The sequence below is a fragment of the Accipiter gentilis genome, chromosome Z (assembly GCF_929443795.1).
Source record: "Accipiter gentilis chromosome Z, bAccGen1.1, whole genome shotgun sequence".
Lineage (NCBI taxonomy): Eukaryota > Metazoa > Chordata > Aves > Accipitriformes > Accipitridae > Astur > Astur gentilis.
In genome coordinates, this window is record NC_064919.1 from 58,528,864 (window position 1) to 58,556,604 (window position 27,741).

Here is a 27,741-nt window from a genome sequence, read left to right on the forward strand (position 1 = left end):
GAAAATGATAGAGAGCTAGTTATTCTCACTTCTAGTCAGTGCTCCTTCAATGTTCAAGAAAAGAAAGTTACATAGTTAAACATACAGACAAAAAAAGGGTACAGATCCCTTTTACGAAGATTGTGACCCTCATGAAAATTTCACATGCTTCCTATCATCTCAAACAGAGCAATTTGTGACCTGAAAAAATTAAGGGATCCCACAGCAGCAGCTGCTAACGACAGCATCTGCATCATCTGTGGTTAGTCTGAATAACCCTGTTGCCAACAAGCTAGGCTTGGCAGAAGAAAAATTTACAAACACCAGTGCCAACAAAAAATGTGTCCATGAACAAGTTACTTCTAATCACCTGTCATACTTTCCTATTTTTCTAATATATCCTTCTAAATACACAGAACTAACCTCTTTGCTTTATCTAGTACTGCTAAAAGAAAAAACAGAGCAAAAAGGAGAGGAAAGAAAAGAGAAAAATAAGGGGACTTTTGATGCTGAATTTACAAAAACTACTAAGAAAGTACAAACAGAATACAGTGCTCTACACAAAAGTGCAAAAAGCTTTGATATGCCAGTTTAAAGCATACTAAGCATGGGAATATTTAACTAGGTGGTCACTAAGCAATCTCTTTATTAGCTGTGCTAGTCTGTATTTGCAAGTCAATGTTATTTTGGTATTAATAACTTTTAACTGAGATTGACTTTTTCTTGTTAATCTTTCATCTGATACTCAAATTTTGTTTCCAGTGCTGTTGCAATGAGGAAGCAGTGGCTGATCAGTGCAGCATGGTGGAAATTCAATCCCTCTTACTCTCTCAGCAGTTTCAGTGTTTGGGCAACGTTTTGCATAGTCTCTGTTCACAAGAAATTTTACTTGAAAGTTCAGCTTCAGTCTGACTGTTAGAAGTCAGACTGCAGTATCAATGCTTGCTTTAAAGACTGATGCTGGGTTATGGCAAGCAAACCTTGGTTAAATCTGTGCTTGCTTCAGGATGGCAGACCAAGTATACTTGAACAATGCACAAGAAGCGGATTGGTCTGAAGTAATCTATAAAATAAAGCACGTCAAGTTGGCCTGAACTACAGTCCTGACTTCTGAAACACTTTCAGATAAATATTTGCTAGGGTTTTGAAAACACCACAAAATTATGCCAATTTTAAAAACAAATCCACAGGCTTACTGAAAATTTCTATTGGTTTCAAGTTCATCCATCTACTCATATAGATGGTGTTGGCTGCTTAATAACTACAGTTTTACTTAATCAAAAATGGTACATACACATCACCCCAATTCTGCATTCACACCCCAAGTAAAGAGAATTACTGATAAAACTGACTGTCACTCTTCTTTCAGTTCTTATGAAAAATACTAAAACAATAGTAAATTCTATCTTAATGATGTACTACTAGCTTTTTCGAAATGCATAACACGATGGAGAGTTTACACAAAGGTTTAATTATTGAAGAAGTAAGCTCCTTGGTCTTTGAAACTTTACACCACATGAAGGATGCCTGTGAAACACAGGCTACAGAATCTTCTTTTCTTTCAGCGTACACCATATTCAGATGTACAAGAGACAAAATTAGGCTTGAAAATCTATGTGTCTTTAACCAGTACAGGATATTTTCCAGGTGGGAAAAAGTGACTGCAAAATGGGATTTTTTTTGTATGTGTCTTTAGTATAATTGATACATTTATGCACTCTCTCCCAAATGCAGCTTTTATCCAACGCTGAATTTTGTTCACGTTAAGAGAAGAGTCTGCAGTGACAGGCAAAAGAAGGGGTCTCATCATTCCACAATCACAATTCCAGAAACGAACACAATGAAAAGATGGGGATATACAGTCAGTGATTCTATAACCTCACTTCTCACTGTTAAAAGAGAAGACTTGACAGCTGTTTTTAAACAACTAATTGTTTCTTGAAGAGGAAGAAGTAACCAGAAGTTCAGGTTGGACACAGAACCAGAAAGAAACAGTTGCTGGCTTGCCCTAAGCCCAAAGCACATCAAAGCAGATCTTAACTCTTACCCAGGATCCAAAAGAAGCACAGTAAGCAGGGTCTTTCAACACTGAACCTAGGTAGTCCTAGTTGCTCAGCATGTCTGAAAATCAGATTACCTAGTTTAATGTATAAACTGGATTTAGGAACTGTTTTATAATCTGTTGTTGAAAAAAATCTTTGTTTGAATATGATTTTTTGCCAAAAATATGGAAAGGCACAATGGGTTTAAGTTACAATGCCTAATTCCACACTAAGATATAATCATAACCATAACATCATAATTACTGTCACCAAAAAAGAGAAAAAGAATATGATGACATTCCTCATTTCAAAGGAGATGACAATCCTTGTAAGTGATGAAAAAAATGACTCAGTACTTCCTGAAACATCCTCTTACTGATTATTTCTACTTTACCTCATTTTCCTCTTCATGCTCCAATATAGCCTGTAGAAAGGCCCTCCTTTCGTGGCTAGAAGATTTCTGATCAAACATTCCAGCCTGAATAACTTTTTGATCTACATTCAGCTTATACTTTGCAGCAGCAAGTATCTTCTCTTCCACACTGTTCACAGTGCATAGTCGCAGGACTCGAACTTCATTCTGCTGACCAATTCGGTGAGCTCTATCTTGGGCCTGCAAGTCCTATTAAGCAAAGAACATAGAGAGTGATTTATATTGTAACTGTGTGACAGGAATCATTCTCTGCTTAAAGGATGTTACAATGCTGAATTCTTTTTGGTATAAAAAGGAAGTACTCAAATGACAGTCCACCACAGTTAATAAGGTTAATTCCTCATTGTTTTCTTTTGCAAAACTTCATCAGACCCAGGTAGGGGGAAAACTGAAAGGAAAAAACATGGACATGCTCTGTATAGTGTAAATGCAGTAAGCCAAAAACTTCTTGAAAGCATGCGCAGTAACTGAGAAGGGCTGATGTATTTACTTTTTCCCTCCTATTCAAAGCTCATGGCCTTCCAAGCCAGAATGAACCCTTAAGTAAAATATCTCGACTCCACAAAAAGAGAGCAACAAAATTACTAGGAAAAAACCCGATACATAAAATTTTCTACTACAGGCTGTTGCTAACTTGGAATATTTGTGTTAGAACAGCTTAAATGTAACCTTCCTGATTGAAAGTTCACATATACAAGTCTGTGAATCAATGTAACTATTTTTTGGTCAGGTGATTGCACTTACAAGTGGTGGACATAAAAAGTACACTGCAGGTCATAGGCAAAGAATTTCTTTTAATTAATGCAAAATCTTACCTATTTTCTTTGGGGAAAAGAGAAACCCATTAACTCCTATAAATGATGTGTTTCTGCTTCAGCATAGTCAGATAATGAAGGGTACCTAACCTCAAAATGTTATCACAGTTTTGTACCACCTCACAACACAGTGATTTCTTAATGTAGAGAAAAAGAAGAAGACAAGGCAACGAGTTTGCCTAATGCAGTCCAGCACCTTGCTTTTGCTACCATTGTTAGCTCTTCTGTCTTACAATCCCCTTTCCAAGCACTACATACGATGCAGCTGCTGCAACTAAAAGGTGTATCTGAAGTTTGCATTAACAGTGAAGATGAAACTACAATATGAATTTGTTTATATACTCATTCTCAGAAGCACAGGAAAATGGTAAAGCGAGGAAACAGTTTTTATTTCTGGAAATATGATGTTTAAGTGCTAACCTCTCCCCGCCTCAGCTATCCCCTTTTAGCACACTGCTCATTAAAATGAACAAATCACTCCCATCTGCAGGAGAAGAGAAACTGCATGCATTGAAAAGGAGGCTCAGGGGAGACCTTAATGCTCTCTACAACTACCTGAAAGGGGGCTGTAGTGAGGTGCGTGTCAGTCTCTTCTCCCAAGTAACAAGCAATAGGGGAGGTTTAGACTGGATATTAGGAAAAATTTCTTCACCGAAAAGGGTTTTCAAGCATTGGAACAGGCTGCCCAGGGAACTCGCTATCCCTGGAGGTATTTAAAAGACATGTAGATGTGGGCTTAGGGACATGGTTTAGTGGTGGACTCAGCAATGTTAGGTTTACAGTTGGACTCAATGATCTTAAGGGTCTTTTCCAACCTAAATGATTCTATGAATTTGTAATTTAGCAATCTTCCCATTGAATACTCCAGAAAATATTCGTAATTTTTACTATACTGCAAGAATTTATTGCTCTCCTACTGTTGAAATATACAGTAGTCTGCATTAAACTTGTCTGTGAAGGTGTCCTAAAGACAACCAAAATTATAAAGAATGAAGTGCTTTCTGAGCTGCTTTTAAAACCTCTAAATACAATTGCTCTGAATTTCTTAAGCCTTGCTTTAAATTGGTCACCATGGCATCTACGGGAGTGCTGCCTTGAAGGTTCTACATAAAACTCTTTTTAGTCTCACTTCCCATACTTTCACATGTGGCCATTGGCTATGATGTGACTTGCATATATTTGCACAATAGCTGAAAACACACATAGCTAAGTACTTCCAGGGATATCTAACTTACGTTCTTAAAAAAGAAAAAGACACTAAGTGAAAAAGACAGGCCTTAGTTACCTCCTCTGGCTTTTTTAAATAAGCCAAAGTGGCTTGATACCCTCTCTTCCTGGTGATCTGTACTCACTATGACCCACCCACACCAACAATGTAAGTTCAGTGTCTCAGGCCAACACTGCTGCATTCACACAGCCACAAATTTCCTGAGACAGGCAGGGCTCTGCACAGCCTTTACTGAAATATTGCAACCTACCTACCAAAGACTCAAATGTGGAGTTACTTATTAATGTCCTAAGGGTTAAAGAATGAGTACAGTTACACAAATGAAGCAGGTCTATAAGGCCCCTAGCTCTGAGGACTCCCTGAGACTCAGATAAAATACATACATAGACACAGAACTACTTCACTGATTCAAACCAGAACATTTCCTGATTGCATCAGTTTGTGGCACTAATTCCTCTCAAAGCAGCATTTTATGACTTACCTGAATCTATCTCTTTCACCCCAGGCTACACCCCTGATATAAAGAAGCAATCCAAAAAAGCATCCTGAATTCTTTGCACATTTCATGAAGATAAGTAATTAAAAATAACCTGGTGAGGATTCCAGTCACTATCAAAGATTATAACAGTGTCAGCAGCCTGGAGATTTAAGCCTAGCCCTCCAGCCCTTGTACTCAGCAGGAAGATAAAGTATTGTGACCCAGGTTCATTGAACTTCTTCAACAGAGCAGCTCGATCCTCCGATTTTGTTGTGCCTGAAAAGAAAAAAAAAAATAAACCAACAAACCCTATAACAAACATGTGAACAATAAAAATAAAGTGTCAGTTGCTAAAGGTACCTGTGGAAATGAAATTTTAGCTCACTTGCTGTTTGCCATCTCTGCCACGTGTTCCATAATACAGAATAAACACTGGCCATGAATGTTTTGGTCAACTGCCTATCACATCTAAGAAGGGGACTTCTAAATACCTCTTTTAACTATTTGACATTTCAAAAGTAGGATTTAAAATACTGGCTAACACTGTTATACCTTTTTATGACTCACATAAATTTTAATTGAAGTTACTATACACAAACAAAAGAGAACTCCAGTTTTAATTAATGCCTTCTGGCCACAACAGCATCTAAATTTTTTTAAAAGTTACTTATACAGAGATTTATCAAAATGTCATTGTTGGCCTTCAGAGTCATAATTAATACAAAAGGACTGAAAATTCTTAAAATGTCCTGTCTTGAGGGTGACAATGTACAATGGCTGAGGGAGAGCAGGCAAGGAATTCAATCATGGTGAAAACATAGACAAAATTCTAAGTAAAATCTAAGCCCTGTGCACTCTGGCAACTGGATGAATTTCATGTACTTGGACAACAGTCTATATGGATCACCTTAGCCTGGTCCACTGTTTACAATATCTTTTTTACACTTCTGTCTGCAACTGAAAGCCCAAGAAAGCCTACTATTTTTATTCAGGTATCAATATATGTACAGAAGATGAAGTTTTTCTATTGCTGTGGTGGTTGACCCCAGCTGGCTGCCCTCCGTCAGGCCCCCTTCACTCCCCCTCCTCAACAGTACAGGGGGACAAAAGATGCAAAAGTTCCTGGGCTGAGATAAAGGCAGTTTAATAAAAGCAAAAGCTGTACGTGCAAGCAAAGCAAAAAGAGGAATTTATTTACTACTTCCCATCAGCAGGCAGATGTCCAGCCACCTCCTGGGGAGCAGGGACTCAGCACCCATAATGATTACTTGGGAAGACAAATTCTGTAATGAGGAATGTCCCTGCATCCTCTTCCTTTCCCTCAGCTTTTATTGCTGAGCATGTTCCTTTGGTCAGTTTGGGTCAGCTCTCCCGGCTGGGGCCCAGTTCACCCTCAGCCTACTGGCCTTGAGGGTAGAAGAGTGATTTGGAGAGCAAGCCTTGACACCGTGCAAGCACTGCTCTGCAACAGCCAAAACACTGGAGTGTTATCACTGGTGTGATAACAGGTTGATAAACCCTGCCTAGCCCCAAATGCAAAGCACAGCACTACATGGGCTGCCAGGAGGAAAGTTAACTTCACCCTGGCCAGATGCCGTACAATCACACAGCCAAATGGCTGGTGCATGGAAATCCATTCCCTTAAGAAGTGTGTGACTTTGGTAGAAAACACTCAATGTGCAAAGACAGCTGGATAGAATCTACATATATATTACATTACAGCATGGAATATATCTGTCATCACAAGATATCTGTCATCACAAAATTGGAAAAGAAATAAAAAGGGTTCATTTCACCAATTTAATGAATTACCTGCAAAACCTTAAAGAAAACAAGGAGCTGTATTTACCATACTGCGTATTGCCATAGACATTCTAGCAGGGAAAAGAATTCTTCTAAAATTCATGGTGTAAGGTAATTTAAAACATTTTAAATGTAATATAATCCATCTTTCTTGAAAGGAAGCATTAAAACATCAGCAGGCCAGGGTTGTAAGGAGGGTTTTGTTAGCATGGTACTATGTTCTTCAGCCCGTTTTGACAAAGACATCCTGTGGCACAGTGAGACAGCTCATTTGTGTCTCAGTTTCATTACCCCATTTTACATTTGAAGATAACAGCATTTCAAGTTTATGTTCATTAATATCTGTAAATGATGAGAATACTTCTTAGCATTACTTTTTCTTCCAAATAAAGCATGAAGTGGAGTCAACTTAAAATGCTGTTCTTTGTATTTTTCATGCTGTTCTTTATTCTATTTTTCTCTAAATAATTGTTTTTCTATTAAAAAGGTATTCTGATAAATGCTGCTGGCCCTATGTAATCCTCTAACCTGTGAGATAAATACATTAAGTAAAAATAATCAATATTTAAGGACAGTATGAGGCAGAGGTCATCAACATGGAAGGAAGCCAAAATGGAAACTTCTTTCAAACAGGTTTAAGCCTCAGATGGTATATGCTATTTTTAATTATTTTCCTTTCAATCTTACTCCACTATGTTTCTGAACCATGTTTTCATTCAAAGTTAATAAAAGGTACCTACACATAAAGTAATTGAGGCTACTGACCTTCCTGTGAAATTCAGGAAGAAAACTACAGGTGTTACTTTACCTGTCACTGAAATGACACTGAAATGCTGTGGAGAACAGCACTCAAACTTTAAACAGGTACAAATTAATTAATTCCACTGGAATCCAGGCAAAAAACTGGCATTATCATCTCTCATCATAAGAATACCTTAGATAGTGACAACTGATTGCGACCTTGGATTTTAAACTTTGTTTGAAAGAGCGATCAGCCCCTAAACATCAAATCTCTGCATAATCTGCACTCCAGGAACAGACCTGAGTGTTCATCAAAACAATCTCTTGACCAAATGCTTTGCAGGTTAAACAGATGAAAGAAAACCGTCAAAGAGCTAGGCAGATGGAGAATTACTTAGGATCAACTCTACCAAGAGAGGGAAAAGTACAACTTGCTTGGTATCTTGTCTGTAAGAACAGAGAAAATTCTAGTAAGCTGCAGCTTAAGGGTCTACTGCTAAAACTTCATGATAAATATCCTTGCAGACTCTTCCTTCATGGAGTTGTCAAACCATTTTTTGAACCTGTTTATGCTTTTGTATAGTCATATCACAGCATTGGTGTGCTAGGAAGACACTTGGAAGAGAACCCAGGTCTTCCATGCCCAAACTAATGAAGCATGCTACCTCCTAACTTAATATTTTGTGGGTTTTTTTTCATTTAGCTTACCATCAAGACGCAGGTAAAGGAAATTTCGAAAGGCAAAATAGTCTTCCATAATGGTCATGAGTGACGTCATTTGACAGAAAAGCAGCACACGATGGTTAGTAGCTCGTAACTTTGGTAGAATACGATCGAGTAGCTCAAACTTCCCTGAGGCCCGATAAAGTTCAGCTCTGTTAAAGAGAAAAAGCACAGTAAACGCCAGAATGAGCTCACATTTAGAAAAGTTTTTAGTTATTATTATGTACAACGGAGAGATTAATTTACTTAAGATAAACAAGACTAATAGCACTTTTCTCTCTTTAAAATTGTTTATGTTGATTAAAACAAAAAAATTAACACCCATGTGAATTCCTGTTTGGAAAGGATTTTTCTTCAGTTACAAAAACTGTGTGGACTTTCAACCACACAGAATACCTTCCTTTATGAAACTCAATTCTGTTTCATGATGTATCAAAACAAACATTATTTCTCAGTTAGATAAGCATTTCATCAGTTAAGACATTCACCAGCTAGTTTTGCTTTCAGCTGGCATTTACTGCAGCTCTAAGTTGTATTTATCAGGCACACATTAGAAACAATTCCCTTTCCACTCTACTACGCACATGAAAGTGAAGTATTCCAAACTGAACTAATACACAGACATAATGGGAGGAGTCTGACAGAGAATACATGCTTTAGCCATACAACTTTAGTAGTCCTCCTGAACAATGTTAGCTGCTTTGATTAGCTGGTCTTCCGTCTTCTACGCTATAAATTGCAAAACAGACTCTTAGCACTGAAATTCAAGTCATAACTGAGAAAATGAATAAAAGTAAACCGAATGTCTAAATCAGCATCACAGTGATATGCTTTACAAAAATAAATTTCATGTAACTTCTTTCTATCCTTGAGTCTGTACTCTCAAAATACAATTTATCATTAGCAACAGTACACTTAAGTCCACAAGATACGTGGCCTTCTGATACGCAAACATATGTAATCAGCAAAAAACTGTTTAGGAGACAAGTAGTCTGCTATACTAGTTAAGGAAAAAAAAAGAAATGTCATTAACACCTGAACAAGAAGGGGGTTAGGTGGAAGATACACAGCTTTCCTTTAGCAAGTATACATTTCTAGACAATTGCACAAAGTGCCAAGAACAAATTTTAAATCTATTTCATTTCAAATAATGGAAGAAATGCTACTTTAATTTGGAATAAAGATGGTAAAGACAGGAAAGCAGAAGGCAAAAATATTAAGAAAGAGCAGAAAATCCCAACTGATATCTCTGAAGAATCATTCCAATGAATTTCAGATGGTATCTAAGCTATTTCAAAATAAGTGGAAAGGAAGGCATCAGTTTACAATCTTCTCTGCCTGTCATCCCAAAAGAGATGGAAGGTCATAAAAAGCTCATATAACACTTCTAGTACTGTTATCTTTTGCTTTACATATGTGCCCTATGCGTCCACCGCCTCTCTATAAACTGCTCAAGTTTGTTAGCACATACCTTCTTGAAAAAGAATGTGATACATTAGTTCCAATACAACATTATGAACAAGAGGAAAAACTGAAAGAGTTACCCATTGATGACACCATTTGAGTAGCCTAAATGTTCAGCAAAGGACTCCTGCAGAGTTATAAGCAATAAACAGATCATTACAAACTACACAGTAACCCAAAATAATGCATTCTTATATCAATTAAATTAAATATATGAGCATTGGGGTTTGAGTTTTATTATGTTCATACTCTTGGATTCCACCTTGTAGCAACAGTGCTCTGCTTAATGTTTTCCTGTACTACTATTATTTGAAATTCATAGTTTGCAGAAGTAACTTCTGTCAGCATACATTTTACTAGATTACAAATACAGTAGAACCTAATTAATTTATACTAATTACTGGAAGATCCATTTGCAAATTATTCAATTTGATTAATTAGCATACAAGAGAACAAGAGTGAAAACTACAATGGTAATACATCACAGTAGGTACTTAATTATTCATTCATAAATGTAGATACATTCCAGATATTTATGACACTTTCTGTCTTTCCAGATATATTATTATATTTAGGTACTTTGGGTCCTAATGAGAGATGCCATACAGATAGTTCTTTTTTGCTGAAAAAACAAGGTGGATAGAATAGGACAATTTTAGTTTATATTGTAGAAGACTAGCAGCCTGCTAGTTACAAAGACACTACACATGGATGGTATTTTGAACTAGTGTCTCTACATCATAAATTAGGTCTAAGCAGAGTTAAAAAACACACTTCATTTTTAAAAAAGTGTCTCCACAAGATTAAATGCTTTAAAACTAGACTTCAGATTACCAATAAAAAGCTGGAGGTTGGTCCATTTGTTTCTAAAAATAAGGGACCACAATGATCATGTTTTTCAAATGTGTCCTTTTCAGCACAAATGTGGACAGAGATGTCCTCTCCCACGCACATAAGCTTCAACAGCAGTTTTCTATTAAGTTAGCCATCTGAATAAAAAAAACCTCTCAAAACCAAACCTGTCAGTCTTACCTCAATGTGTTGAAACATGTATGGATGATTGCATATCTTTCTCAATTGCATGATAGTGTTCATAAGAGTTTTTGCCCCACCTTTTCCCTGTGGGTACAAACAATGCAAATAAAATGATGAATCTAATTTCTTAGCTTATTAATGAAGCTTTTGAAAGATATTTTTAAATGTAGGGATAAAAATACTTCTACCCCAAACCTGAACACATCACTAATAAAAACCCTAAACCAAACAATAAAAATCAGAAGTTACTCTGCAGCTGTCTTGCTATATATATCCATCTATCATAAGGATGGTCCATAACAAAAAAGGAAGACCTGGAAGTAATCTACTAAGTGCATTATGTATCCACCTCCAGCATTCACAGTGGGAAGCAGAGCATCTGCTGTCCTGTATACTGCTTATTTATGCTGTTTATTATGAAACCATACAAATTCCATCAGGTCTGAACCCTCTAACAGGAAATTATTTGAGCCAGATGCTTTTCAATTCTACAGTATCTCCTCCTGTTGTTAACTGGATATAAGGGTTTCTTCTTTCAGGACTAGTAAAACACAGGGCCACAGGCAGCTGAAAAGCTAGAGATAACTGTGATACAAAATTAAATCTGTAGGACAAAAGTAAAGACATCAAACTACAAGATTACATTAAAAATACAACAGAGTAACATAAATTAATGTTTACAAAGTGCTCAAACTATGAAGACGATTATCAATATCCAGTGATAAGAGCCAGCTTTGTCTGTAGTTTGAATAAACACCAGCAAAGAAAATGATCTGACTGCACAAAACAAGGACGGCAAAACAAGATACTGAATAAAAAAAGTCACCCATTGTACCAATGCAACCTGCAAAAGGATGGTGGAAAGACAGTATATGATTGCGTTGCATCAGCAGTATACACATAACAGGGTGCAATCACAAACTGTTACACACAAGCTGTTCTGCAGTGACTATTCAAGATATTTCACATTTATAATGTGAAAAGTGTATACACAAATAAGCTGATGAATGGCACCTTGTTTACTCTATAGTAACTGGATCAAGTCCCATGATGGCATAATCAACATTTACTAAAACATAATCCTAATCTGACTATATGACTTTGAATCCTACTGTTCTCTGACAGAACTTGGCCATTAATAGATCTTGTAAGTATGAATGCAAGCATACAGCCCTAGCTGGCCAAAACAAGACTTAACTAATAGGTCTGAAAGACAAGATGCGCTTCTGCAACCGCTGCTGCAATCATGATTATTCAGGTATGTTATTGGATTAAACCTGGCCAAGGGAAATGCGGAGTTTTTTCAAACATTGCCTGTTTGCAGAATGGCATTGTAACTACAGTGAATACAAGCAGTATCTTTTCCTTGTGAATAGATAGCACAAGCTGCAGTCTTGCAAAATAAAAGCATGTCTGACAGAGATTTCTTTTCCCATGACAGATACTTGCAGTAAGAGCCTACATACTAATTTTATAAAACAGAAAGCATATTGTTAACATGTTTAATCATAATACATTGTTTCCTATATATTTTAGTCTTTGTTTTGTACCTTCTTGTCTTTTTCAGAACCATCTGTGAGAAGGATTCCCTTGGCTTGCATGTGACGGTACAGTATCTTCTGAAGAGCTGACATATCACATTTGATCACATATTCCACCTAGTGCAAAAAAAGAAACCAACCATAAACACACTGACATAATAATGTTAGTAGGATCTAACTACAGGTTCTTGTCATCCTAAAACACAAATCGAAGAACTACTGATTTTTTATCTGTACCCTAACACCACATATGACTTCAGTGAGCAGCAACCCAACTACAAGCAATGAATATCTCAAAAGATTATCTGTGCGTCACAACTACAAGACAGTTGGATCCTAAGAATGTAACTGCAGAATTGCCAAACATTTTTTCTCATTCTGTAATTTTAACAATTAAAAAATAATTAAAAATTAATTTTATGTTTAACATGTAATTTAAAAAATATTTTTAATAACCTGTGGATTTTATTGTCTGTAAAGCACAATAAAAATATTAAGCAAAGCATTATAAAAATATCATTGTACACCTACCAAATGAGTATCCCTCATAGTGTCTAATTAGCATTATGCTTACCTAGGTTGGCATAGAAATACGCTGTTTTCTCAACATCGGCTAAAAACACAGGGAATTAATCAAGTACTCTACGATCCCCGCATTCAGTTTGACTTCTTGTTCAGCTTCTTAAGACTGTATTTATTAAAGCAGTTTTTGACTACACACTATCTTTAAATCCATTAATACAAAGACGTCATACCCCAATTTAACCCATTTTTTTCTATTACCCAATTTCCAGATTACATTCACTATGTTTTTAAGAAGTTGGGTAAAATAAGAAGTCACATAATAAAGCCACAGTAGTGGCTAGAAGTCTTTCAAGTGGTGACTAAAAGAAGAAGTGTAAGCTTCCTAACTTTTAATGAATAAATGGAATAAAAATTATCAGGTTATTTTCTTCTCTGAAAAACAGGAACTCATTAAAGAGAAGTGACTTGTTTCTTCAACAGCTTCTTTACCAAGATTTATAAGATCAAATGAAACCGATTAACAGGCTCTGCTCAACAAGTTCAGTCCTCATGGTTGGATTAATTGCTTTTCTCGTAAACAAGATAATGGAAACAAAAAGAAACATGGTCCTCCAAGTACCAGTGTGTATGCAACTTCTAAATCCTCCTCCTCCAATGCCTATTAATGGATTTGCCAATTACAGTGGCTCTAACTGGCAGAAATTTGAATAAAGATTTCAGTAATGTTTAATTGCAAGTATGTTTCATTCTCAAATAAATGCTTCTGAGGATACTGAGAATCTGACATTTGAAGGAACAGCAAGTCACAACAGTAATAGTGTTCACAACATTATGAAGATGAGAAAGAAATTTTAAAGAAGCCATTCCCTGAGTACTGTCACGAAGCATCTGTAGAGAGCTCTTTGTTCATTCAGTCAGTGTTAGTCAGCATGTAACACAACCTACAAAACTTTAATTTTGGTATGGTTTTAACCCAATTGACCTTAGCACCAAATTCTCCCTAGCACACCTTCAAATTTACTTTTTTATTTAATTGCTGTTAGTATTCTGGGTTGAATGGGAAAAGTGATGCAGAATTGCAGAGGAGGACAGGGTGGGCCAAGATGAGCTGCCCAGCGACAAAACCAATGATCTTTCAAATCAGAAGAGAATTTTATGTTCTGAATTAAAAAGCCACTAGTTAAAAAAAATTTTGTCCAATTTCAACAAGACACTTCACACAACTCCTGGAATATTAATGCAGGACCAAATTCTGCCTGCTTTATAAAGTCCAGTAGTCCTTTAGGAATTTCAATGAACTAGCTAAGGGAGCAAAGGTTCTATCCAGTGCAGGGAGAATGGGACAGGATAGAATCTAATCCTCAGTGCATGGCTGACTCACTTGCAATTTGAAACCAGGTATTATGGAAATAAGTTGCATATCTTATATGGATGACTACACACAGAATTAAAGCTGTAAGACTGGTGAGGAATCCCAAGATTGCAGAAACTTCAGGTATGGAGGCTTCCTCAGTGGCTAACCCTTTGCAGAGTTATAAACAAACACACCACAGCAATAACAGATGCTAAAAAAGTCCTCTTCTGTAAAATAAATCTGAAAAAGGAATATTACATGATGCTAAAAAAAGTATTAAACCCCTTCCACAACTCCTCTCATTGCAAACCTTTTCTGGAAGTTGAGACTCAACCTCTTTCTTCAGTCTTCTCAGCAAGAAAGGTCGGAGCACTTTATGGAGACGACGGATGATCAGAATAGTTTCTTCCTCATTTAAGTCCACCTACAGAAGTTTTATTACAAACGTCACTACAATGCAACTCAGTATATTAGGTAATGTCTTCTCTCACATGAAAGGTTAAGTATGTGCAAGAATTATTTGCATGTTACAACCAAACTGACTCTGAGTCAAAAAAGACAATAATATTAAAATTTTCTGGCTTTATAAAAAAGATGGGTTTCAGTTACGTTAATTCCCTAAGTACACAAACGCTAATCCTTCTACATAAGCTCCTTTCTGTTTTCATCAAAGTGCTTTGTTTCTGATGTTTTAAAAAACTGCCACAGTACCCTTTCTCCAGTCATGGCAAATGGCGCGTTGAACCACTGTTCAAAGGTGCTACAGCTCTTGAAAATGGTTGGAAGAAGGAAGTTGAGAAGAGCCCAAAGTTCAGGCAATTTGTTCTGCAGTGGAGTCCCAGTCAGCAGTATTCGCCTAGGGGCCACATAGTGAGTATTCAAGACCTGAGTCAGCTTGCAGTGATGGTTCTTCATCCGATGGCCTTCATCTACTATCATGTATTTCCATCGAATCTGCAAGAAGAAAAAAAATTGGCAAAGCTAGAGCAGGTCAGACTAAGTCAAACTCCTCCCAACAGGTGTAGAACAAAAATATTTCAAGCCTGAGACATCAGTCATTCTCATTTGAGAGAAAAGCCAAACCAAGTATTTTGCAAGTACCAGTGGCCCTGCAAGCAGCAAAACCAGCAACAAACACTAGGTATGCTGAATATGGTGCTGAACTCTGACTTCAATTGTGACAGCAAACAGCGAATTCCTCGTGTTTCCAGTAAAGATATTAGGGTGACTGGCTTTTCAAGGCCAGAACATGGTTCACAGAGGAAGAAAGAGACCACAAACTCCAAATAAACCTATCTGCAACAAGAACCTTGACAGGAGGCAAAAGCATTTTCAGACAAAATAACTATGTTCACAAACAACAGCAACCCTGGATTTGTTTCAGCTAATCCTATGTTTTTAATCAAGGAACGAAGCAGCGTAACTACTGTCAACTCATCTCAGTTACTGCATCTTCAAAAAAAGTTTCTACTTCTGAATGTGAAAGCCTAAATGCAGTTACAGCAGACGTTGAAAGAAAGTTGCTCAAGCTCTCTGATACCACCTGTACTCCAACATGGGCCGTCAACACATGTGCCACACCTACCATATGACTAGGAAGGCCTTGGTTTGTACTTTCTGTGGTGCTAACTAGTTCCATTTCCCAGGACAGGCTGAATGGCATAGTGCTGTCCTTCCTATCTTTTAGCAAGGGTGAGCAAAAACCTAGAGCGGAAGGAAAACTCTGCAGTCCCCAACTATGCTCAGGTGTTCAGAATTATGCTAAGAAAATGCACTGCCTTTGTATGAGAGAGGAAAAATGAATAATCTAAATATGCAGTATGTAATAGAATGAAATAAAGTAAAAACTAATAACAAAGGGACAGTAAGACCACAGTTTCCCCACATGGCAAAATACCTCCTTAGTCTGTGTTGTGGAAAAGACCTTCAAGATCATTAAGTCCAACCATCAACCATGCCCACTAAACCATGTCCTGAAGTACCCCGTCCACTTGCTTTTTGAATACCTCCAGGGATGGTGACTCCACCACTTCCCTGGGCAGCCTATTCCAATGTCTGACAACTCTCTCAGTAAAAAATTTTTTCCTAATATCTAACCTAAATCTCCCTTGCCACAACTTGAGGCCATTTCCTCTCGTCCTATCTCCAGCCACCTGACAGAAGAGACCAGCACCCACCTCACTACAACCCCCCCTTCAGGCAGTTGTAGAGTGCGATAAGGTCTCCCCTCAGCCTCCTTTTCTCCAGGCTAAACAGCCCCAGCGCCCTCAGCCGCTCCTCATAAGACTTGTGCTCCAGGCACCTCACCAACTTGGTTGCCCTTCTCTGGACACGCTCCAACACCTCAATGTCTTTCCTGTAGTGAGGGGCCCAAAACTGAACACAGGACTCAAGGTGCGGCCTCACCAGTGCTGAGTACAGGGGAACAACTACCTCCCTGCTCCTGCTGGCCACACTATTTCTGATGCAGGCCAGGATGCTGTTGGCCTTCTTGGCCACCTGGGCACACTGCTGGCTCATATTCAGCCAGCTGTCAACCAGCACCCCCAGGTCTTTCTCTGCCGGGCAGCTTTCCAGCCACTCTTCCTTCCCAAGCCTGTAGTGCTGTATGGGGTTGTTGTGACCCAAGTGCAGGACCCGGCACTTGGCCTTGTTGAACTTCATACAATTGGCCTTGGCCCATTGATTCAGCCTGTCCAGATCCCTCTGTAGAGCCTCCCTACCCTCAAGCAGATCAACCCTCCCTCCCAACTTGGTGTCATCTGCGAACTTGCTGAGGGTGCACTCGATCCCCTCGTCCAGATCATTGATAAAGAGAACTGGCCCCAATACTGAGCCCTGGGGAACACTACCTGTGACCCGCCACCAACTGGATTTCACCCCATTCACCACAAAAATGACATATGAAACAGTCTTACACTACAGTAGCTTTCAAATTAATTCATTACATCTGAGACACACCTATTGACAGTGAGCCTTTAAGAACTGGTCCATGTGTAGTAAAGAATCTGGATACCAAATTCATGATACAGCTACCTATTTAGTCACTTGGGGGAAAGTGACCACATAGCTGGAAAGGTTCTAATAAGAGTGACCTTCAGGTCAGAAACAATGGAAAAAAATTAAAAGTCAGGACTGTAGATTAGGTTAAAGGCCATTAAGCAGAGGGACTAGAAGTCACATATTTCCAAAGACGCCAGGTATACAGTACTGACAGAATTGCACAATGGAATTAGTCTCCTGGCCACATTCCGGGAAATCCTGCTGTTTACAGGGAGAAGAGCTGTGACTGAGAAGTCCAATCATAAACAGAGGAATAGAAAGTAAATGAAAGGTTTAATTTTTATTGAAGGGCAGAACAACAATGCAGGACTTCCCTAGAAAACAACAATGTGTTTTGTGCTATGCACCACTGGAAGGTGTCTTGACGGTCTTGCTGTTAAGAGATGACAGTCATTATTACCTTAGCAAGGATATGTTTGTCCTTTATTATGTACTCGTAAGTAGTTAAAAGAACATTAAATTTTCCACTTCGAAGCTGAGGAACGAGTGAGCGGCGCATTGCAGGTGTACCCTAAAAGAGAGAGAGAGAAGTGAGTAGTCACTCTTTCTTCTGATGAATAAAATATATCGGTTTTATGAATTTGCAGACACAGAGCAACGACATGAACTTGTAATCCTACAGTATTGCAAACAGTACATTGATGCATTCCAGACCTCTTCAGAGTGCTTTCCTAAAGACTTGCTAGAGTGTAAAGCTCTGTTTACGGGGCACTCGAAACATGTAGCTAGCAGTCTAGGCTCCTTACAAACTGCTTGGCTGTACCACCACTACTAATACAGTAGCCAAACAGCAAAGTATTCAGCTATGTATCCAATGTAAAGTAGTTATCATTTGTATTACTCTCACCAGAAGCCTTGCAATGTGACAATTAACAACTTTATTCTGCATTTTACTATGTGAAAGTAATTACTGTTTATTACAGTCTTCTTAGTATGATTAACTCTCACTGCTTAGTACTCAATATACATGACAAAACTTCACGAGCAAACAGTTTAGAAATGCATACAGAGGCATAGGAAAAACTGGCTCTATTCTCATTTCTTCAACTCTATAATCATATAAAAAGCCAACCAAACCTTGTAAGATATCTTCACCACAGAAGGAGCCCACTTGTCAAATTCGTATGTCCAATTGGATAATGTCCTATCATAGAAATGATAAAGAAAAAGTAATATATTTCATCATTTGCAGGTCAAACTTTATAAATGTTTCCAAGTGGTTGCCAACTTTTCAACACATTCCATGTAATCAACTCCCCTAATTAACAGTATATTTTTAAAAAATGCACTTTATATACTGTAATAAAATACAAGCATCTCTGTGATGGGAGAAAACAGAATAGAGTGTGAAACCCTTTTTCTGCTATATTCAGGGGCCTCTCTGAAACCAATTCAGAGTAGTATTTTACGTGCATCTTTATATTTTGGCACATATTAAGGATAAGAAAAATAACCCTGAACAAAAACTAGATTTCTAAGTTCTTTTATACTATTTATAATCCAAAAGCTGATATTACAACTTTTCAAATATAGTCTCATGAAGTTGACAATAGAATTTACCTGTGTTCTAATAGAGTATAACTACTCATAGTGCCACCCAGTGCCACTATGCAGGTCCTGTTTTGCACTGTGTTTCTGCTGTTTGATCACAACAAATAGGTTTTTATGGCTAAGCTAGTTGCTGTCATGATACAGCAGCAAATAAAAACCTTGAGGTTTTTTGGTTGCTTGCTCTTTTTTTTCTTACTTAACCTGTGCTGGCAGCAGTACTAGCTACTAAGAAAAGGCAGGAAAAGGCAGCTTTCAAAATGTATATGAGACAGAAATTTCAAGTCCTCTCCTTTAGAAACAGAAGAAAAAACATTACTAAATACTTAGAAGAAATGTGATTTTTACTGTGCCCATGTGAAATCTGACATTAATAACACTCTCCCTTTATTTTTAACTTTGTTTTACTTTATAGATCTTCTCCCAGCCATTTTTTTTCCACACTAGAACTCATCATTTGTATTCACACAATTAGCACAGCTGTGGTATTTATGTCAGTCAATCAGTTACTACTGCAGCACAGCCAGAAGACAGGATACCTCAAAAGAAATCAAAAGAGATGACCACAAATAAAATTTATCCTACAATGCATTTGCACACTCAGCACAATTGGTAGACAAATTATCTAACGAAAAGGCCAGGGAATCAATCAAGTCACTTACACACAAAAATAAGCAAACAACCCCTCAATAGCCTACATCAGTTTTACACTGCCTGACAGTTTTTATTTAAAACACAGAACTTCAAATCACTAAACCCCACACCCCACCTTTGGAGAAAGCAAAATGCATTAAAAGAAATGTATAAAACAAGCAGCATCTTGGAAAGCTACGGAAAAGCAGAAGCAGACAGTACAATGAACAACCATAATCTAGACACCTGACCTAAGTGTGAATATCGCTCATCAAGGCTACACCTAGGGCTAGTTATACAGTACTTAAAATATCACCCAACTTTACTGAAGCACAATTACTTGGTATCAGATGGGGTGCCAGGTGTTTAAAGAATTAAGCAACAGATTTTTAATATCACAGTAAAAGTTGAATGGGGACCACAGGCATGTAATGTGAAAGAAATACCACCCTCTTCTTGTGGCTTAAGAGTGAATTACAGTAAATCCACTACTCAGTTTACCAAGAGTGGGCAGTGAAACTAATGGAGTCAAGTGCTTTATCAGCCTTCTGGTCATCCTTTCAATGCAAGACAATTACCTGGGAAGAAATGATCAAAGAAAATACTGAATACATGCTCAGTTTAAACCCACTGTGCACCTCATCTCAGCATTACATGAAAAACAAGTGTGTGTTCTGAATAAACCAATCGGCAAAGCTTAGAATGATAATAGCAGAAAGACAGCCTTTACTTACGAAAGGGGAACAATGATGAGATAGGGTCCATTGAGTCTTTTGTGCTCCATCAGGTAAGTGATGAGTGCAATAGTCTGTATTGTCTTTCCTAGTCCCATTTCATCAGCTAAAATTCCATTCAGATTGTTATTATAGAGTGAAACCATCCATTCCAGTCCCTGGAGCTGAAATGAAGAATAGTTCCAGTTATTTAACACCCACACAAATAATTAACACCAGTACTACAGAAACAGAACCAAGGTTCTGATGTCCCTGCCTACTTAGATGTTGGATTTCCTTCAGTAATACTATATGCATGGGGACATCTTTCCCCACAAAAAACCCAAAACAAAACAAAACCCAAAACCGAACCGAGGTAAGTTTCTGGTAACAGCTATATGGAAATCTTCACTCCTGCTTAGCAGAGCCCATAATATGAAGTCAGATTTCATACACAGAGGTTTTTTTGTACTGCACACAAAGCAAAAAAGGCATTCCCATGTAAGGTTGATAAATTAACACTTAACAAAAAAATGTTAAATTAACATTACAGAAGTTTGTTCTCCAATTTCAACACTAACAAATTATAAACTTTCTGTGTATATTTCATGCCATTTGCCTGTGTCAATTAAATCTTTCAAAGCCAAACCTATCAAGTCTGTGCAAAACATGTATGCCTCACACTTGCCAACTGCGTCACCAGTATGCTAAAGCTCTTGTAGCACATGTCCATTTAGCGTCTGCTGTCCATACCTCCACATGTCAGAGTAGACCCCCTCTGTCCAATTAAGCCTTGTGTATAAAATCCCAGAACTGGAAGGAAGCCATAGTACTGTAGCTATGAAATGTCTACACAATAGAGTTTCACACTCCAAGGAGTACTGCTAGAAAGCACTGACTCAGATGATTCCCTTGTCACACAGACTTCCACATAGCTGTGTATCACATTACTCATTCAAGTGCAAAGTAAGTTTTTGCTTCTAAGATCCAGACTTTTGGTGTGACTCATGCATGGCGATAGAAGCAACTTATGAGGCCTGAGAAGGTTCAGAGAGAAAACACTACATGCTTAAAGTAGTCTTCTATTGTCCCTGCGAGAGAGTATCCCAAATGATGTTGCCAATTTACTGGCTTTATGTACATGCCGATGGATTTATATCTAGGTATTAAACACTCAGGCCACCAAGAGCTGATCTGAATCTGTTCTGCAACCGTTACATCCCACTTACAAAGTAGCTTCAGAATTAAGAATAGGAAAATGGTCTTTTCTACATCATTGAACTTTCTCCACCAACATACACCGATATGAAGGAAGACACAATCTGACCAAACTTGACAGTAAGAAACATGGAAAAGCAGAAAAAAATGTGAGAAGGAAAAAGCATGTAAAATCTAGAGGACAGAGAAATACAGGGAGTGGAGAGTCGCAGAACAGTCCCCTGCAGAACATTCTTGCTACAACCAAAGCCAAGCCTCAACACTCCTGACATAAAGCTCCTTAGACAAGCGTACCTCTTGCCTGTGGTGCAATTGCTATATAGAAGAGACACCAGAAAGAATGAATCTACTTCTCTCAATTTCTAGATATCACATTGAGCAGCTAAAGGATCTGCTGTAATTGGTAATCCCTGTGAGTGTCTGCATAACTCCACAGACTGAATTATTTTGTTTTGTGGCACACAGGGAAATTGCATTGCAAAACACAGATCTGCATAATGCAATAATATTTCTATGTTCTGTAAGTAATTACAGCTCAGGAAGTAAAGGCATTATCACAATCTTAATTTCCCATCCATGAGCACTTTAAGCCAATACAGCCATCGAATTAGTATTGTTATACACTATTCACTTAGTACATCAGGTAAACCTTCCCAGGCAATGAATCAGGATTATGCAGTAAAGAAGGCAGCTCGCTGCATCTGTTGGCTCCCTGCTTCACTGGGTGCTCAAGCTGGACAACATACTGACAATGAGGCAGCAAAAATAAAGAGGGCATGACAGTTGGGAAAAAGTAGCATATTTCTCTGTATGGTTGGATTCTATCTTGTCTTGGTCACAGTATTCCTCAATGATGTCAGAAAAGTTATTTAACCTATCGTGTGCAGTCCCTGAATGACACATTCCTCTTTTTGTTGAGGGCTCACAGTGAGACACCTAGAAGTGCTGAGGATTCACACCAGAATTCAAATTCAGATGGAGTTTTGCTATGAACAAGTAGGATCATGGGATTGTTCAGTTTGGACCAGGCCTCAGGCAGTCTCTATACCAATTCCCTGCCCAAAGCAGGTCCAGTCTTGGGACCAGGTTGCTCAAGGCTTTCTATGGTCAGCAATTGAAAACCTCCTAGGTAAAAACTCTGAGTCCCTGCTCCACAGCGGCACTGTCCTCTTCTGTACACCCAGTCTGAACACTCTTGTTTCAGCTTTTGTTTATTGTCTTGTTTTCCCACCATGTCCCACAGTGAGGAGCCCAATATAAAAATACTAAAATGCTTTGAAAAGAGAAATCAGCTTAATGCGTGAATTTCAAATTATTTAAATAAGCTACAGTAGTAGATGGCAGTGCTCAGGAGCATAGGAAGCAGGGTCTGTAATCATAATGCTTTGCACACTTAGGAAGCAGTGTTCCTCCTAGTTATCTGCAGGCAGGAATAGATACACATCTTTATGACATCTTGATGAGTATTATTCTCTCATTTATGTGGAAGTAGAAATAATGTTCTGACTGCAGTAAATATGCATGTTCTTGGGGTTTCCTAGAAAGCTGTACAACAGCAGAAGTGTTGAAAACATGTACCAAGGACATTTTCAATCATACATGAATCTAGCTTGTGTCACAATACAGAAGTTCCTAGTTACTAAATCCACTGAATGTCTGTAAAGAATATGAGACATTAACCTCTATAGTAAAATATTTTTCTTGTTTCCAAATTTTATCTATCACTGCACTGAAATATTAGGATCTTAATTAAAAAATAAAAACCTAAACTTTTAAATATTGGCAGAAGAAAAATATTCTTAACCCCAACAAATGAAAACAATAAGCAGAACTGGAATTCCAGGTCAATAAGAAGGATAGCAAAACCAAAATATTACTGGTCTGCAATGAAAAAAATAGTTACTGTATATGCAGAAAGTTGGTATTATTATTCAAGCAGTATGTATGAAATGTTATCTGTGATAGGTAACTGTCATGGCTCGGCCCATGTAATTCCCAAATTCTAATCCACTAAAGATCTTGTATTTCTTAATAAATTTTCAGTTTGCCACTTGAAATACCACATTGAAATGTCGAGCATAATTCCAAGTTTTAAGTATTTTAATGTTTTAATGATTTCTCACCTGATAATGTTTTAGTGTGCCATTAATAAGAAGAGAAGACTGCTTTTCCACCCTTTCTGTAATCGCATGAGCAACAGTATAGTAGGACTGAGACCCTCTAGCACTATATTGCATGCTATATTCATCATCCACATCTTGTTTGGCTGTCCTGGAAAGCAGAAAAAGAACTAAAGTGAATTCCCACAAACAACAGGGGGTTTTGACCACAGGTCACATATGTATGTCTAAAAAAACAGTGCAAATCCCCGACTGTGGCGAGTACACTGAAGGGTGCAAGATAGTTTATAAACAGTACAAAGTTAATACCAAATGATCATGTTCCTTCTCCTGCAGATGTTCATGCCAAAGAAGCTACCACAACTCACCGCAATCTAGAGCTAGATACTCTTGGGAAACATCACTGTAAGAAATCACAATACCTAACAAAGAACAGCACCTAAAGAAGACTTACTCAATGATTTGCTTTGCATCTTTCTCAGAAACTTCTTCACTGTTAGGATCCAGGAGTATCTTCTCATCTGCTTCTAACCTGCTTGATTCTTCCTCATCATCCTACAGAATACAGAAAAAGAACAGAGGTGCTGGGAAGTGCAACATCTTCCTAAGTCATACTTTCAACTGGCATTCACATATTGGTAGCTTTCATTAGTCAATGCTTTATGACAGAAACATTAATCACAAAGTTCAACTTACACATATTCTGCAACAGAATTGCACTGCAGCATAACAAGAAGGTAATTTTTGACATACATTAGCCAACAGGAAGTCATGATACTTTGAAATAAAAAGTATTTTCCCCTTTAATGATCTTACTTTTAAAATCCTTAGTCTGTCTACCGTGTTCATGGAGAGGATTCCAATACCATGTATATGTTTATATCATATTCCAGACCTGTGGCAAGTTAATAAAGCTTAAAAGCCTGCCGTTTGAGGCTTCTAGTTTCTTAACTTGTTAAAAACAGACGACATTTTCCCTCTTTTAAAATAACTTGATTTGTCTTCTGGCTACAGTTGCAATGGATAACCAACTACTTAAAATCTCGCTAATGAAGCTGAACAAAATGCTACTCTGAGTTCTGCAAGTGTATTCTCCTACAAGTCATTTCCCCAGCTCTAAACAACATTGCTGCTGAAGAGTCTGTGCTAAAAATGTGGGCACATCTCTTTTAATATTCCTCCCAGAATCTGACAGGTATCAGGCCCTCCCCTCCTATCTTAATACTGACAGATTTGTAGAATTACATTAGCAGTAATTAGTCCTACACAGGCACATACCTTAACATCATACAGTCCAGTCAATTTCAGTGGTAATTTGGTCTACCATTGTAAAGACTGCTAGCCTTAGGTGATCTGAATTCTACACCTAGCTCTGCTGCTAGCCTGTTTATTGAACATGGTCCTTCTCTACTCCTCTGTCTTCCTCTCCCTTAGAAAGTACTTGTGTGAAAAATGTTATGCAAGTATCGGTACTGATTATTCACAATATCTAATATTATGACCCTGCAGGGTTGGGATCTTCATGTGTGTTAATTTTAAGATATTTTTAGAATTTTTGTAATAATAGTATTTAAATACCATTAAAGTACTGAATCAAATAAGGCTACCCTGAACAGTCTGAACCTAAATCCCTGATGTAATCCCTAACATTTTAGTAAACATAATATATATAAAAAATAACTGTGTTATTCAGAATTGCCAATAAAACCTCCAATGCATAAACATTAAAGATGTTAACTTCATTCAGCACAAAGCCACAATACAGCCTTTTCTGACATATATTTTAAAATATGAACTTGCTTATATTCTCTGGCTCATGATTATTAATAGTCAGAGTAAAATATTTACTTTTCCTAACTCTGATTACCAGTTAGACATTTTCAGCATATATAAAGGACAACTGCTATGAACTGAAAAGAATTACAAACTAGCTACTTTTCCTGTTTGTATTATTCTTAAAATACCTATACACCCAATATTGCTTCCATTCCTTCCTTATAAAAAAGAGGAAAATACCACATGGAATAAGTACTTGTTTTTTACTGTATTACTTGTCAAAGTATTTTTTTTTAAAGACACATACCTCCTCCTCATATTCAGAGCCACTTTCATCTTCACTGTCTGACCTGGGAGCAACCTCATAGCTGTACAAAGACAACAGAAAGATTATCAATTACAGATAACAAGAGGAGGGATTAGGTTCAATACATCTCCTACTCAGCTTACACATAATAAATCGAGTAGAATAGAATAGGATAGGATATAATAGAATACAACAGAACAGAACAGAATAGAATAGATAAAAAAGGAAAAAAGAATAACTAAGAGAAGCCCATGAAAAATATCAATGCAAATAGCAGAAGCAGCCCACTTGTATGCTAACTACTTACCCAGGGTTCATTTCCAGCCAAGCATCCAGCTGACTTGCTTTTGGTGCTTCTGGTCCAAGAAGAACTTTGCCAGTTTCAGTGTGAGTCACTTTGACTGGAAGGTCACTCATCTGACTGCTCTCATCTATGGGCTAAAAATTCAAATGAAATTTTGTACCATAAGGCAACTGAATTTCGTGCTTGTCATACATAATAAAAGAAATAATAGCACCTTCAAAATTCCAGATCTGAACAAGCAGTGAAATTTTGTTACTAGAAGCCACACCTTCCCACATGGCTATCAAGTGAACACTGAGACACAGTATTTCTATGTGCAAGATATTCTATGTGACATCCACAAATATATAACAGTATTCCAAATAAATTAACAAAAGTAGCAAGGAAAAGAATGCACTGTTGGCTTCTGTGAAATAGGACACAAGGTATGTATGCTTATAGGCATTTAATCCTGTTATTTACACCCACTGACATCCATAAAAAAAAAAAACATACATAGACCTTATGACCTTTTCTCTTATATGGAGAAACACAGACGCAACAATTCAGTTAACTTTTTAAGTAAAGAAGGCGTATTAAAGATTCACTGTCCTGACTTCTTCAGTTAAGGTGATAAAACACCTGCAATAACAAAACCTTTTACTTATCCTGGTGCTCTAACAAAACCAGAATACCATAATTACTTCTTCTGTTATTTCTTCGCCCTGTTTAATCACAGACCAGACTTTCTAAGTTTAGAAACCCTCTGCGTTCTACTACTGCTTCTACTGAAGAATCTTTTCCTTTTATATATACATATATATATAAACAAGAAAAAATAATTCTGAACAGTTATAAATACAGCAACTGACAGAGTATAAAACTTACTCCATTTCCATAAATATTGAAGTTACAGGAATGTTACCTGCATTTTCCTTGCGCAATTGTAACTATATTAAAGGATTCTACTATAACTCTTTAACTGCATCAGCAAAAATATCACTTGCAAGTATAAAAAAGATGAAAAATAAAACAATAAATACCATTCTAAAGTCTTAGTCTCAAAATACAATGAACAGAAAAATGGCATTACCAGAATAGCTCTTAATGAGGCAGCATATGCTCTGCTACTGAATGAAAAATACTATTCAAAGAATGACATAGAAAAATTGCTCATTTCCATTTGATTATGAGGAAGAAAGAACTTTCAGATATCTTAAGCCATCACAATACCATCATCTGTCCTGTGTCTGAAAGGTAATTACATGCAATGTCAACAATGTATTTGATAAAAAGGAGAAGCTAGAATATATTGTGTTTACAACCTCATTTTAGAAAGTAAATTATGTCTACACATGGACTGTAAGAAAACCATCTACTTTTAAGCATATAACAAAGCTGAGCAGGATTCTTCAGCATACTCAGTGATAAGATGCAATATGTTTTTCTTTTAGTCTACAACTGTCTGAAGAGAAACAGGCTAGCATAAATGTTACTGTAGGTAATTTTTATTCCTGGTTATAAACAACAGCTCTTCTTAGAACATTTGTGGTCATGAATTTTTTAAAGCTATAGCAATGGCACACAGAACAATCACTGGAAAGTTTTTAAAAAAAAAAAAATCCACCTTGTAAAATCCATACCTCTCCATCAGGACCAAGACCAGATGCCATTCCTTCTGCACTTTCTTCAGCCTTCTACAAGAAATGAAGAAGTGAAAAATATCACAGTCAGATTACAGGTATAGAGAGAATGCTTTACATGATGTCAGCATTTCAGACCATGAATACGTTTCACTCTATTTCTGAATAACCTGGGATACACATAGTTTAAGGTGTGGGTGGATATAGGCAGAGATAGGCACATGGGATACACGTAATTTAAGGTGTGGGTGGATATTGGCAGAGATAGGCACAGAG

The 27,741-nt window shown here is 37.4% G+C and overlaps 1 protein-coding gene across 9 annotated transcripts in view; it reads right to left on the minus strand.

Moving 5' to 3' along the window:
• Positions 1–27,741, minus strand: part of SMARCA2 (SWI/SNF related, matrix associated, actin dependent regulator of chromatin, subfamily a, member 2) — a 120,131-nt gene that overhangs the window by 42,814 nt on the left and 49,576 nt on the right. For all 9 annotated transcript variants that reach the window (XM_049796621.1, XM_049796628.1, XM_049796622.1 and 6 more), the window contains 16 exons: positions 27,466–27,519; positions 25,847–25,977; positions 25,540–25,600; positions 23,911–24,011; positions 23,460–23,607; positions 20,140–20,303; positions 18,302–18,368; positions 17,625–17,735; positions 14,873–15,115; positions 14,472–14,585; positions 12,292–12,399; positions 10,739–10,825; positions 9,787–9,833; positions 8,228–8,394; positions 5,088–5,251; positions 2,416–2,643 (listed from right to left, as the gene is read on the minus strand). In XM_049796621.1, the coding sequence (XP_049652578.1) occupies positions 2,416–2,643; positions 5,088–5,251; positions 8,228–8,394; positions 9,787–9,833; positions 10,739–10,825; positions 12,292–12,399; positions 14,472–14,585; positions 14,873–15,115; positions 17,625–17,735; positions 18,302–18,368; positions 20,140–20,303; positions 23,460–23,607; positions 23,911–24,011; positions 25,540–25,600; positions 25,847–25,977; positions 27,466–27,519 (1,995 nt within the window). The remainder of the gene's footprint in view (positions 1–2,415; positions 2,644–5,087; positions 5,252–8,227; positions 8,395–9,786; positions 9,834–10,738; positions 10,826–12,291; positions 12,400–14,471; positions 14,586–14,872; positions 15,116–17,624; positions 17,736–18,301; positions 18,369–20,139; positions 20,304–23,459; positions 23,608–23,910; positions 24,012–25,539; positions 25,601–25,846; positions 25,978–27,465; positions 27,520–27,741) is intronic.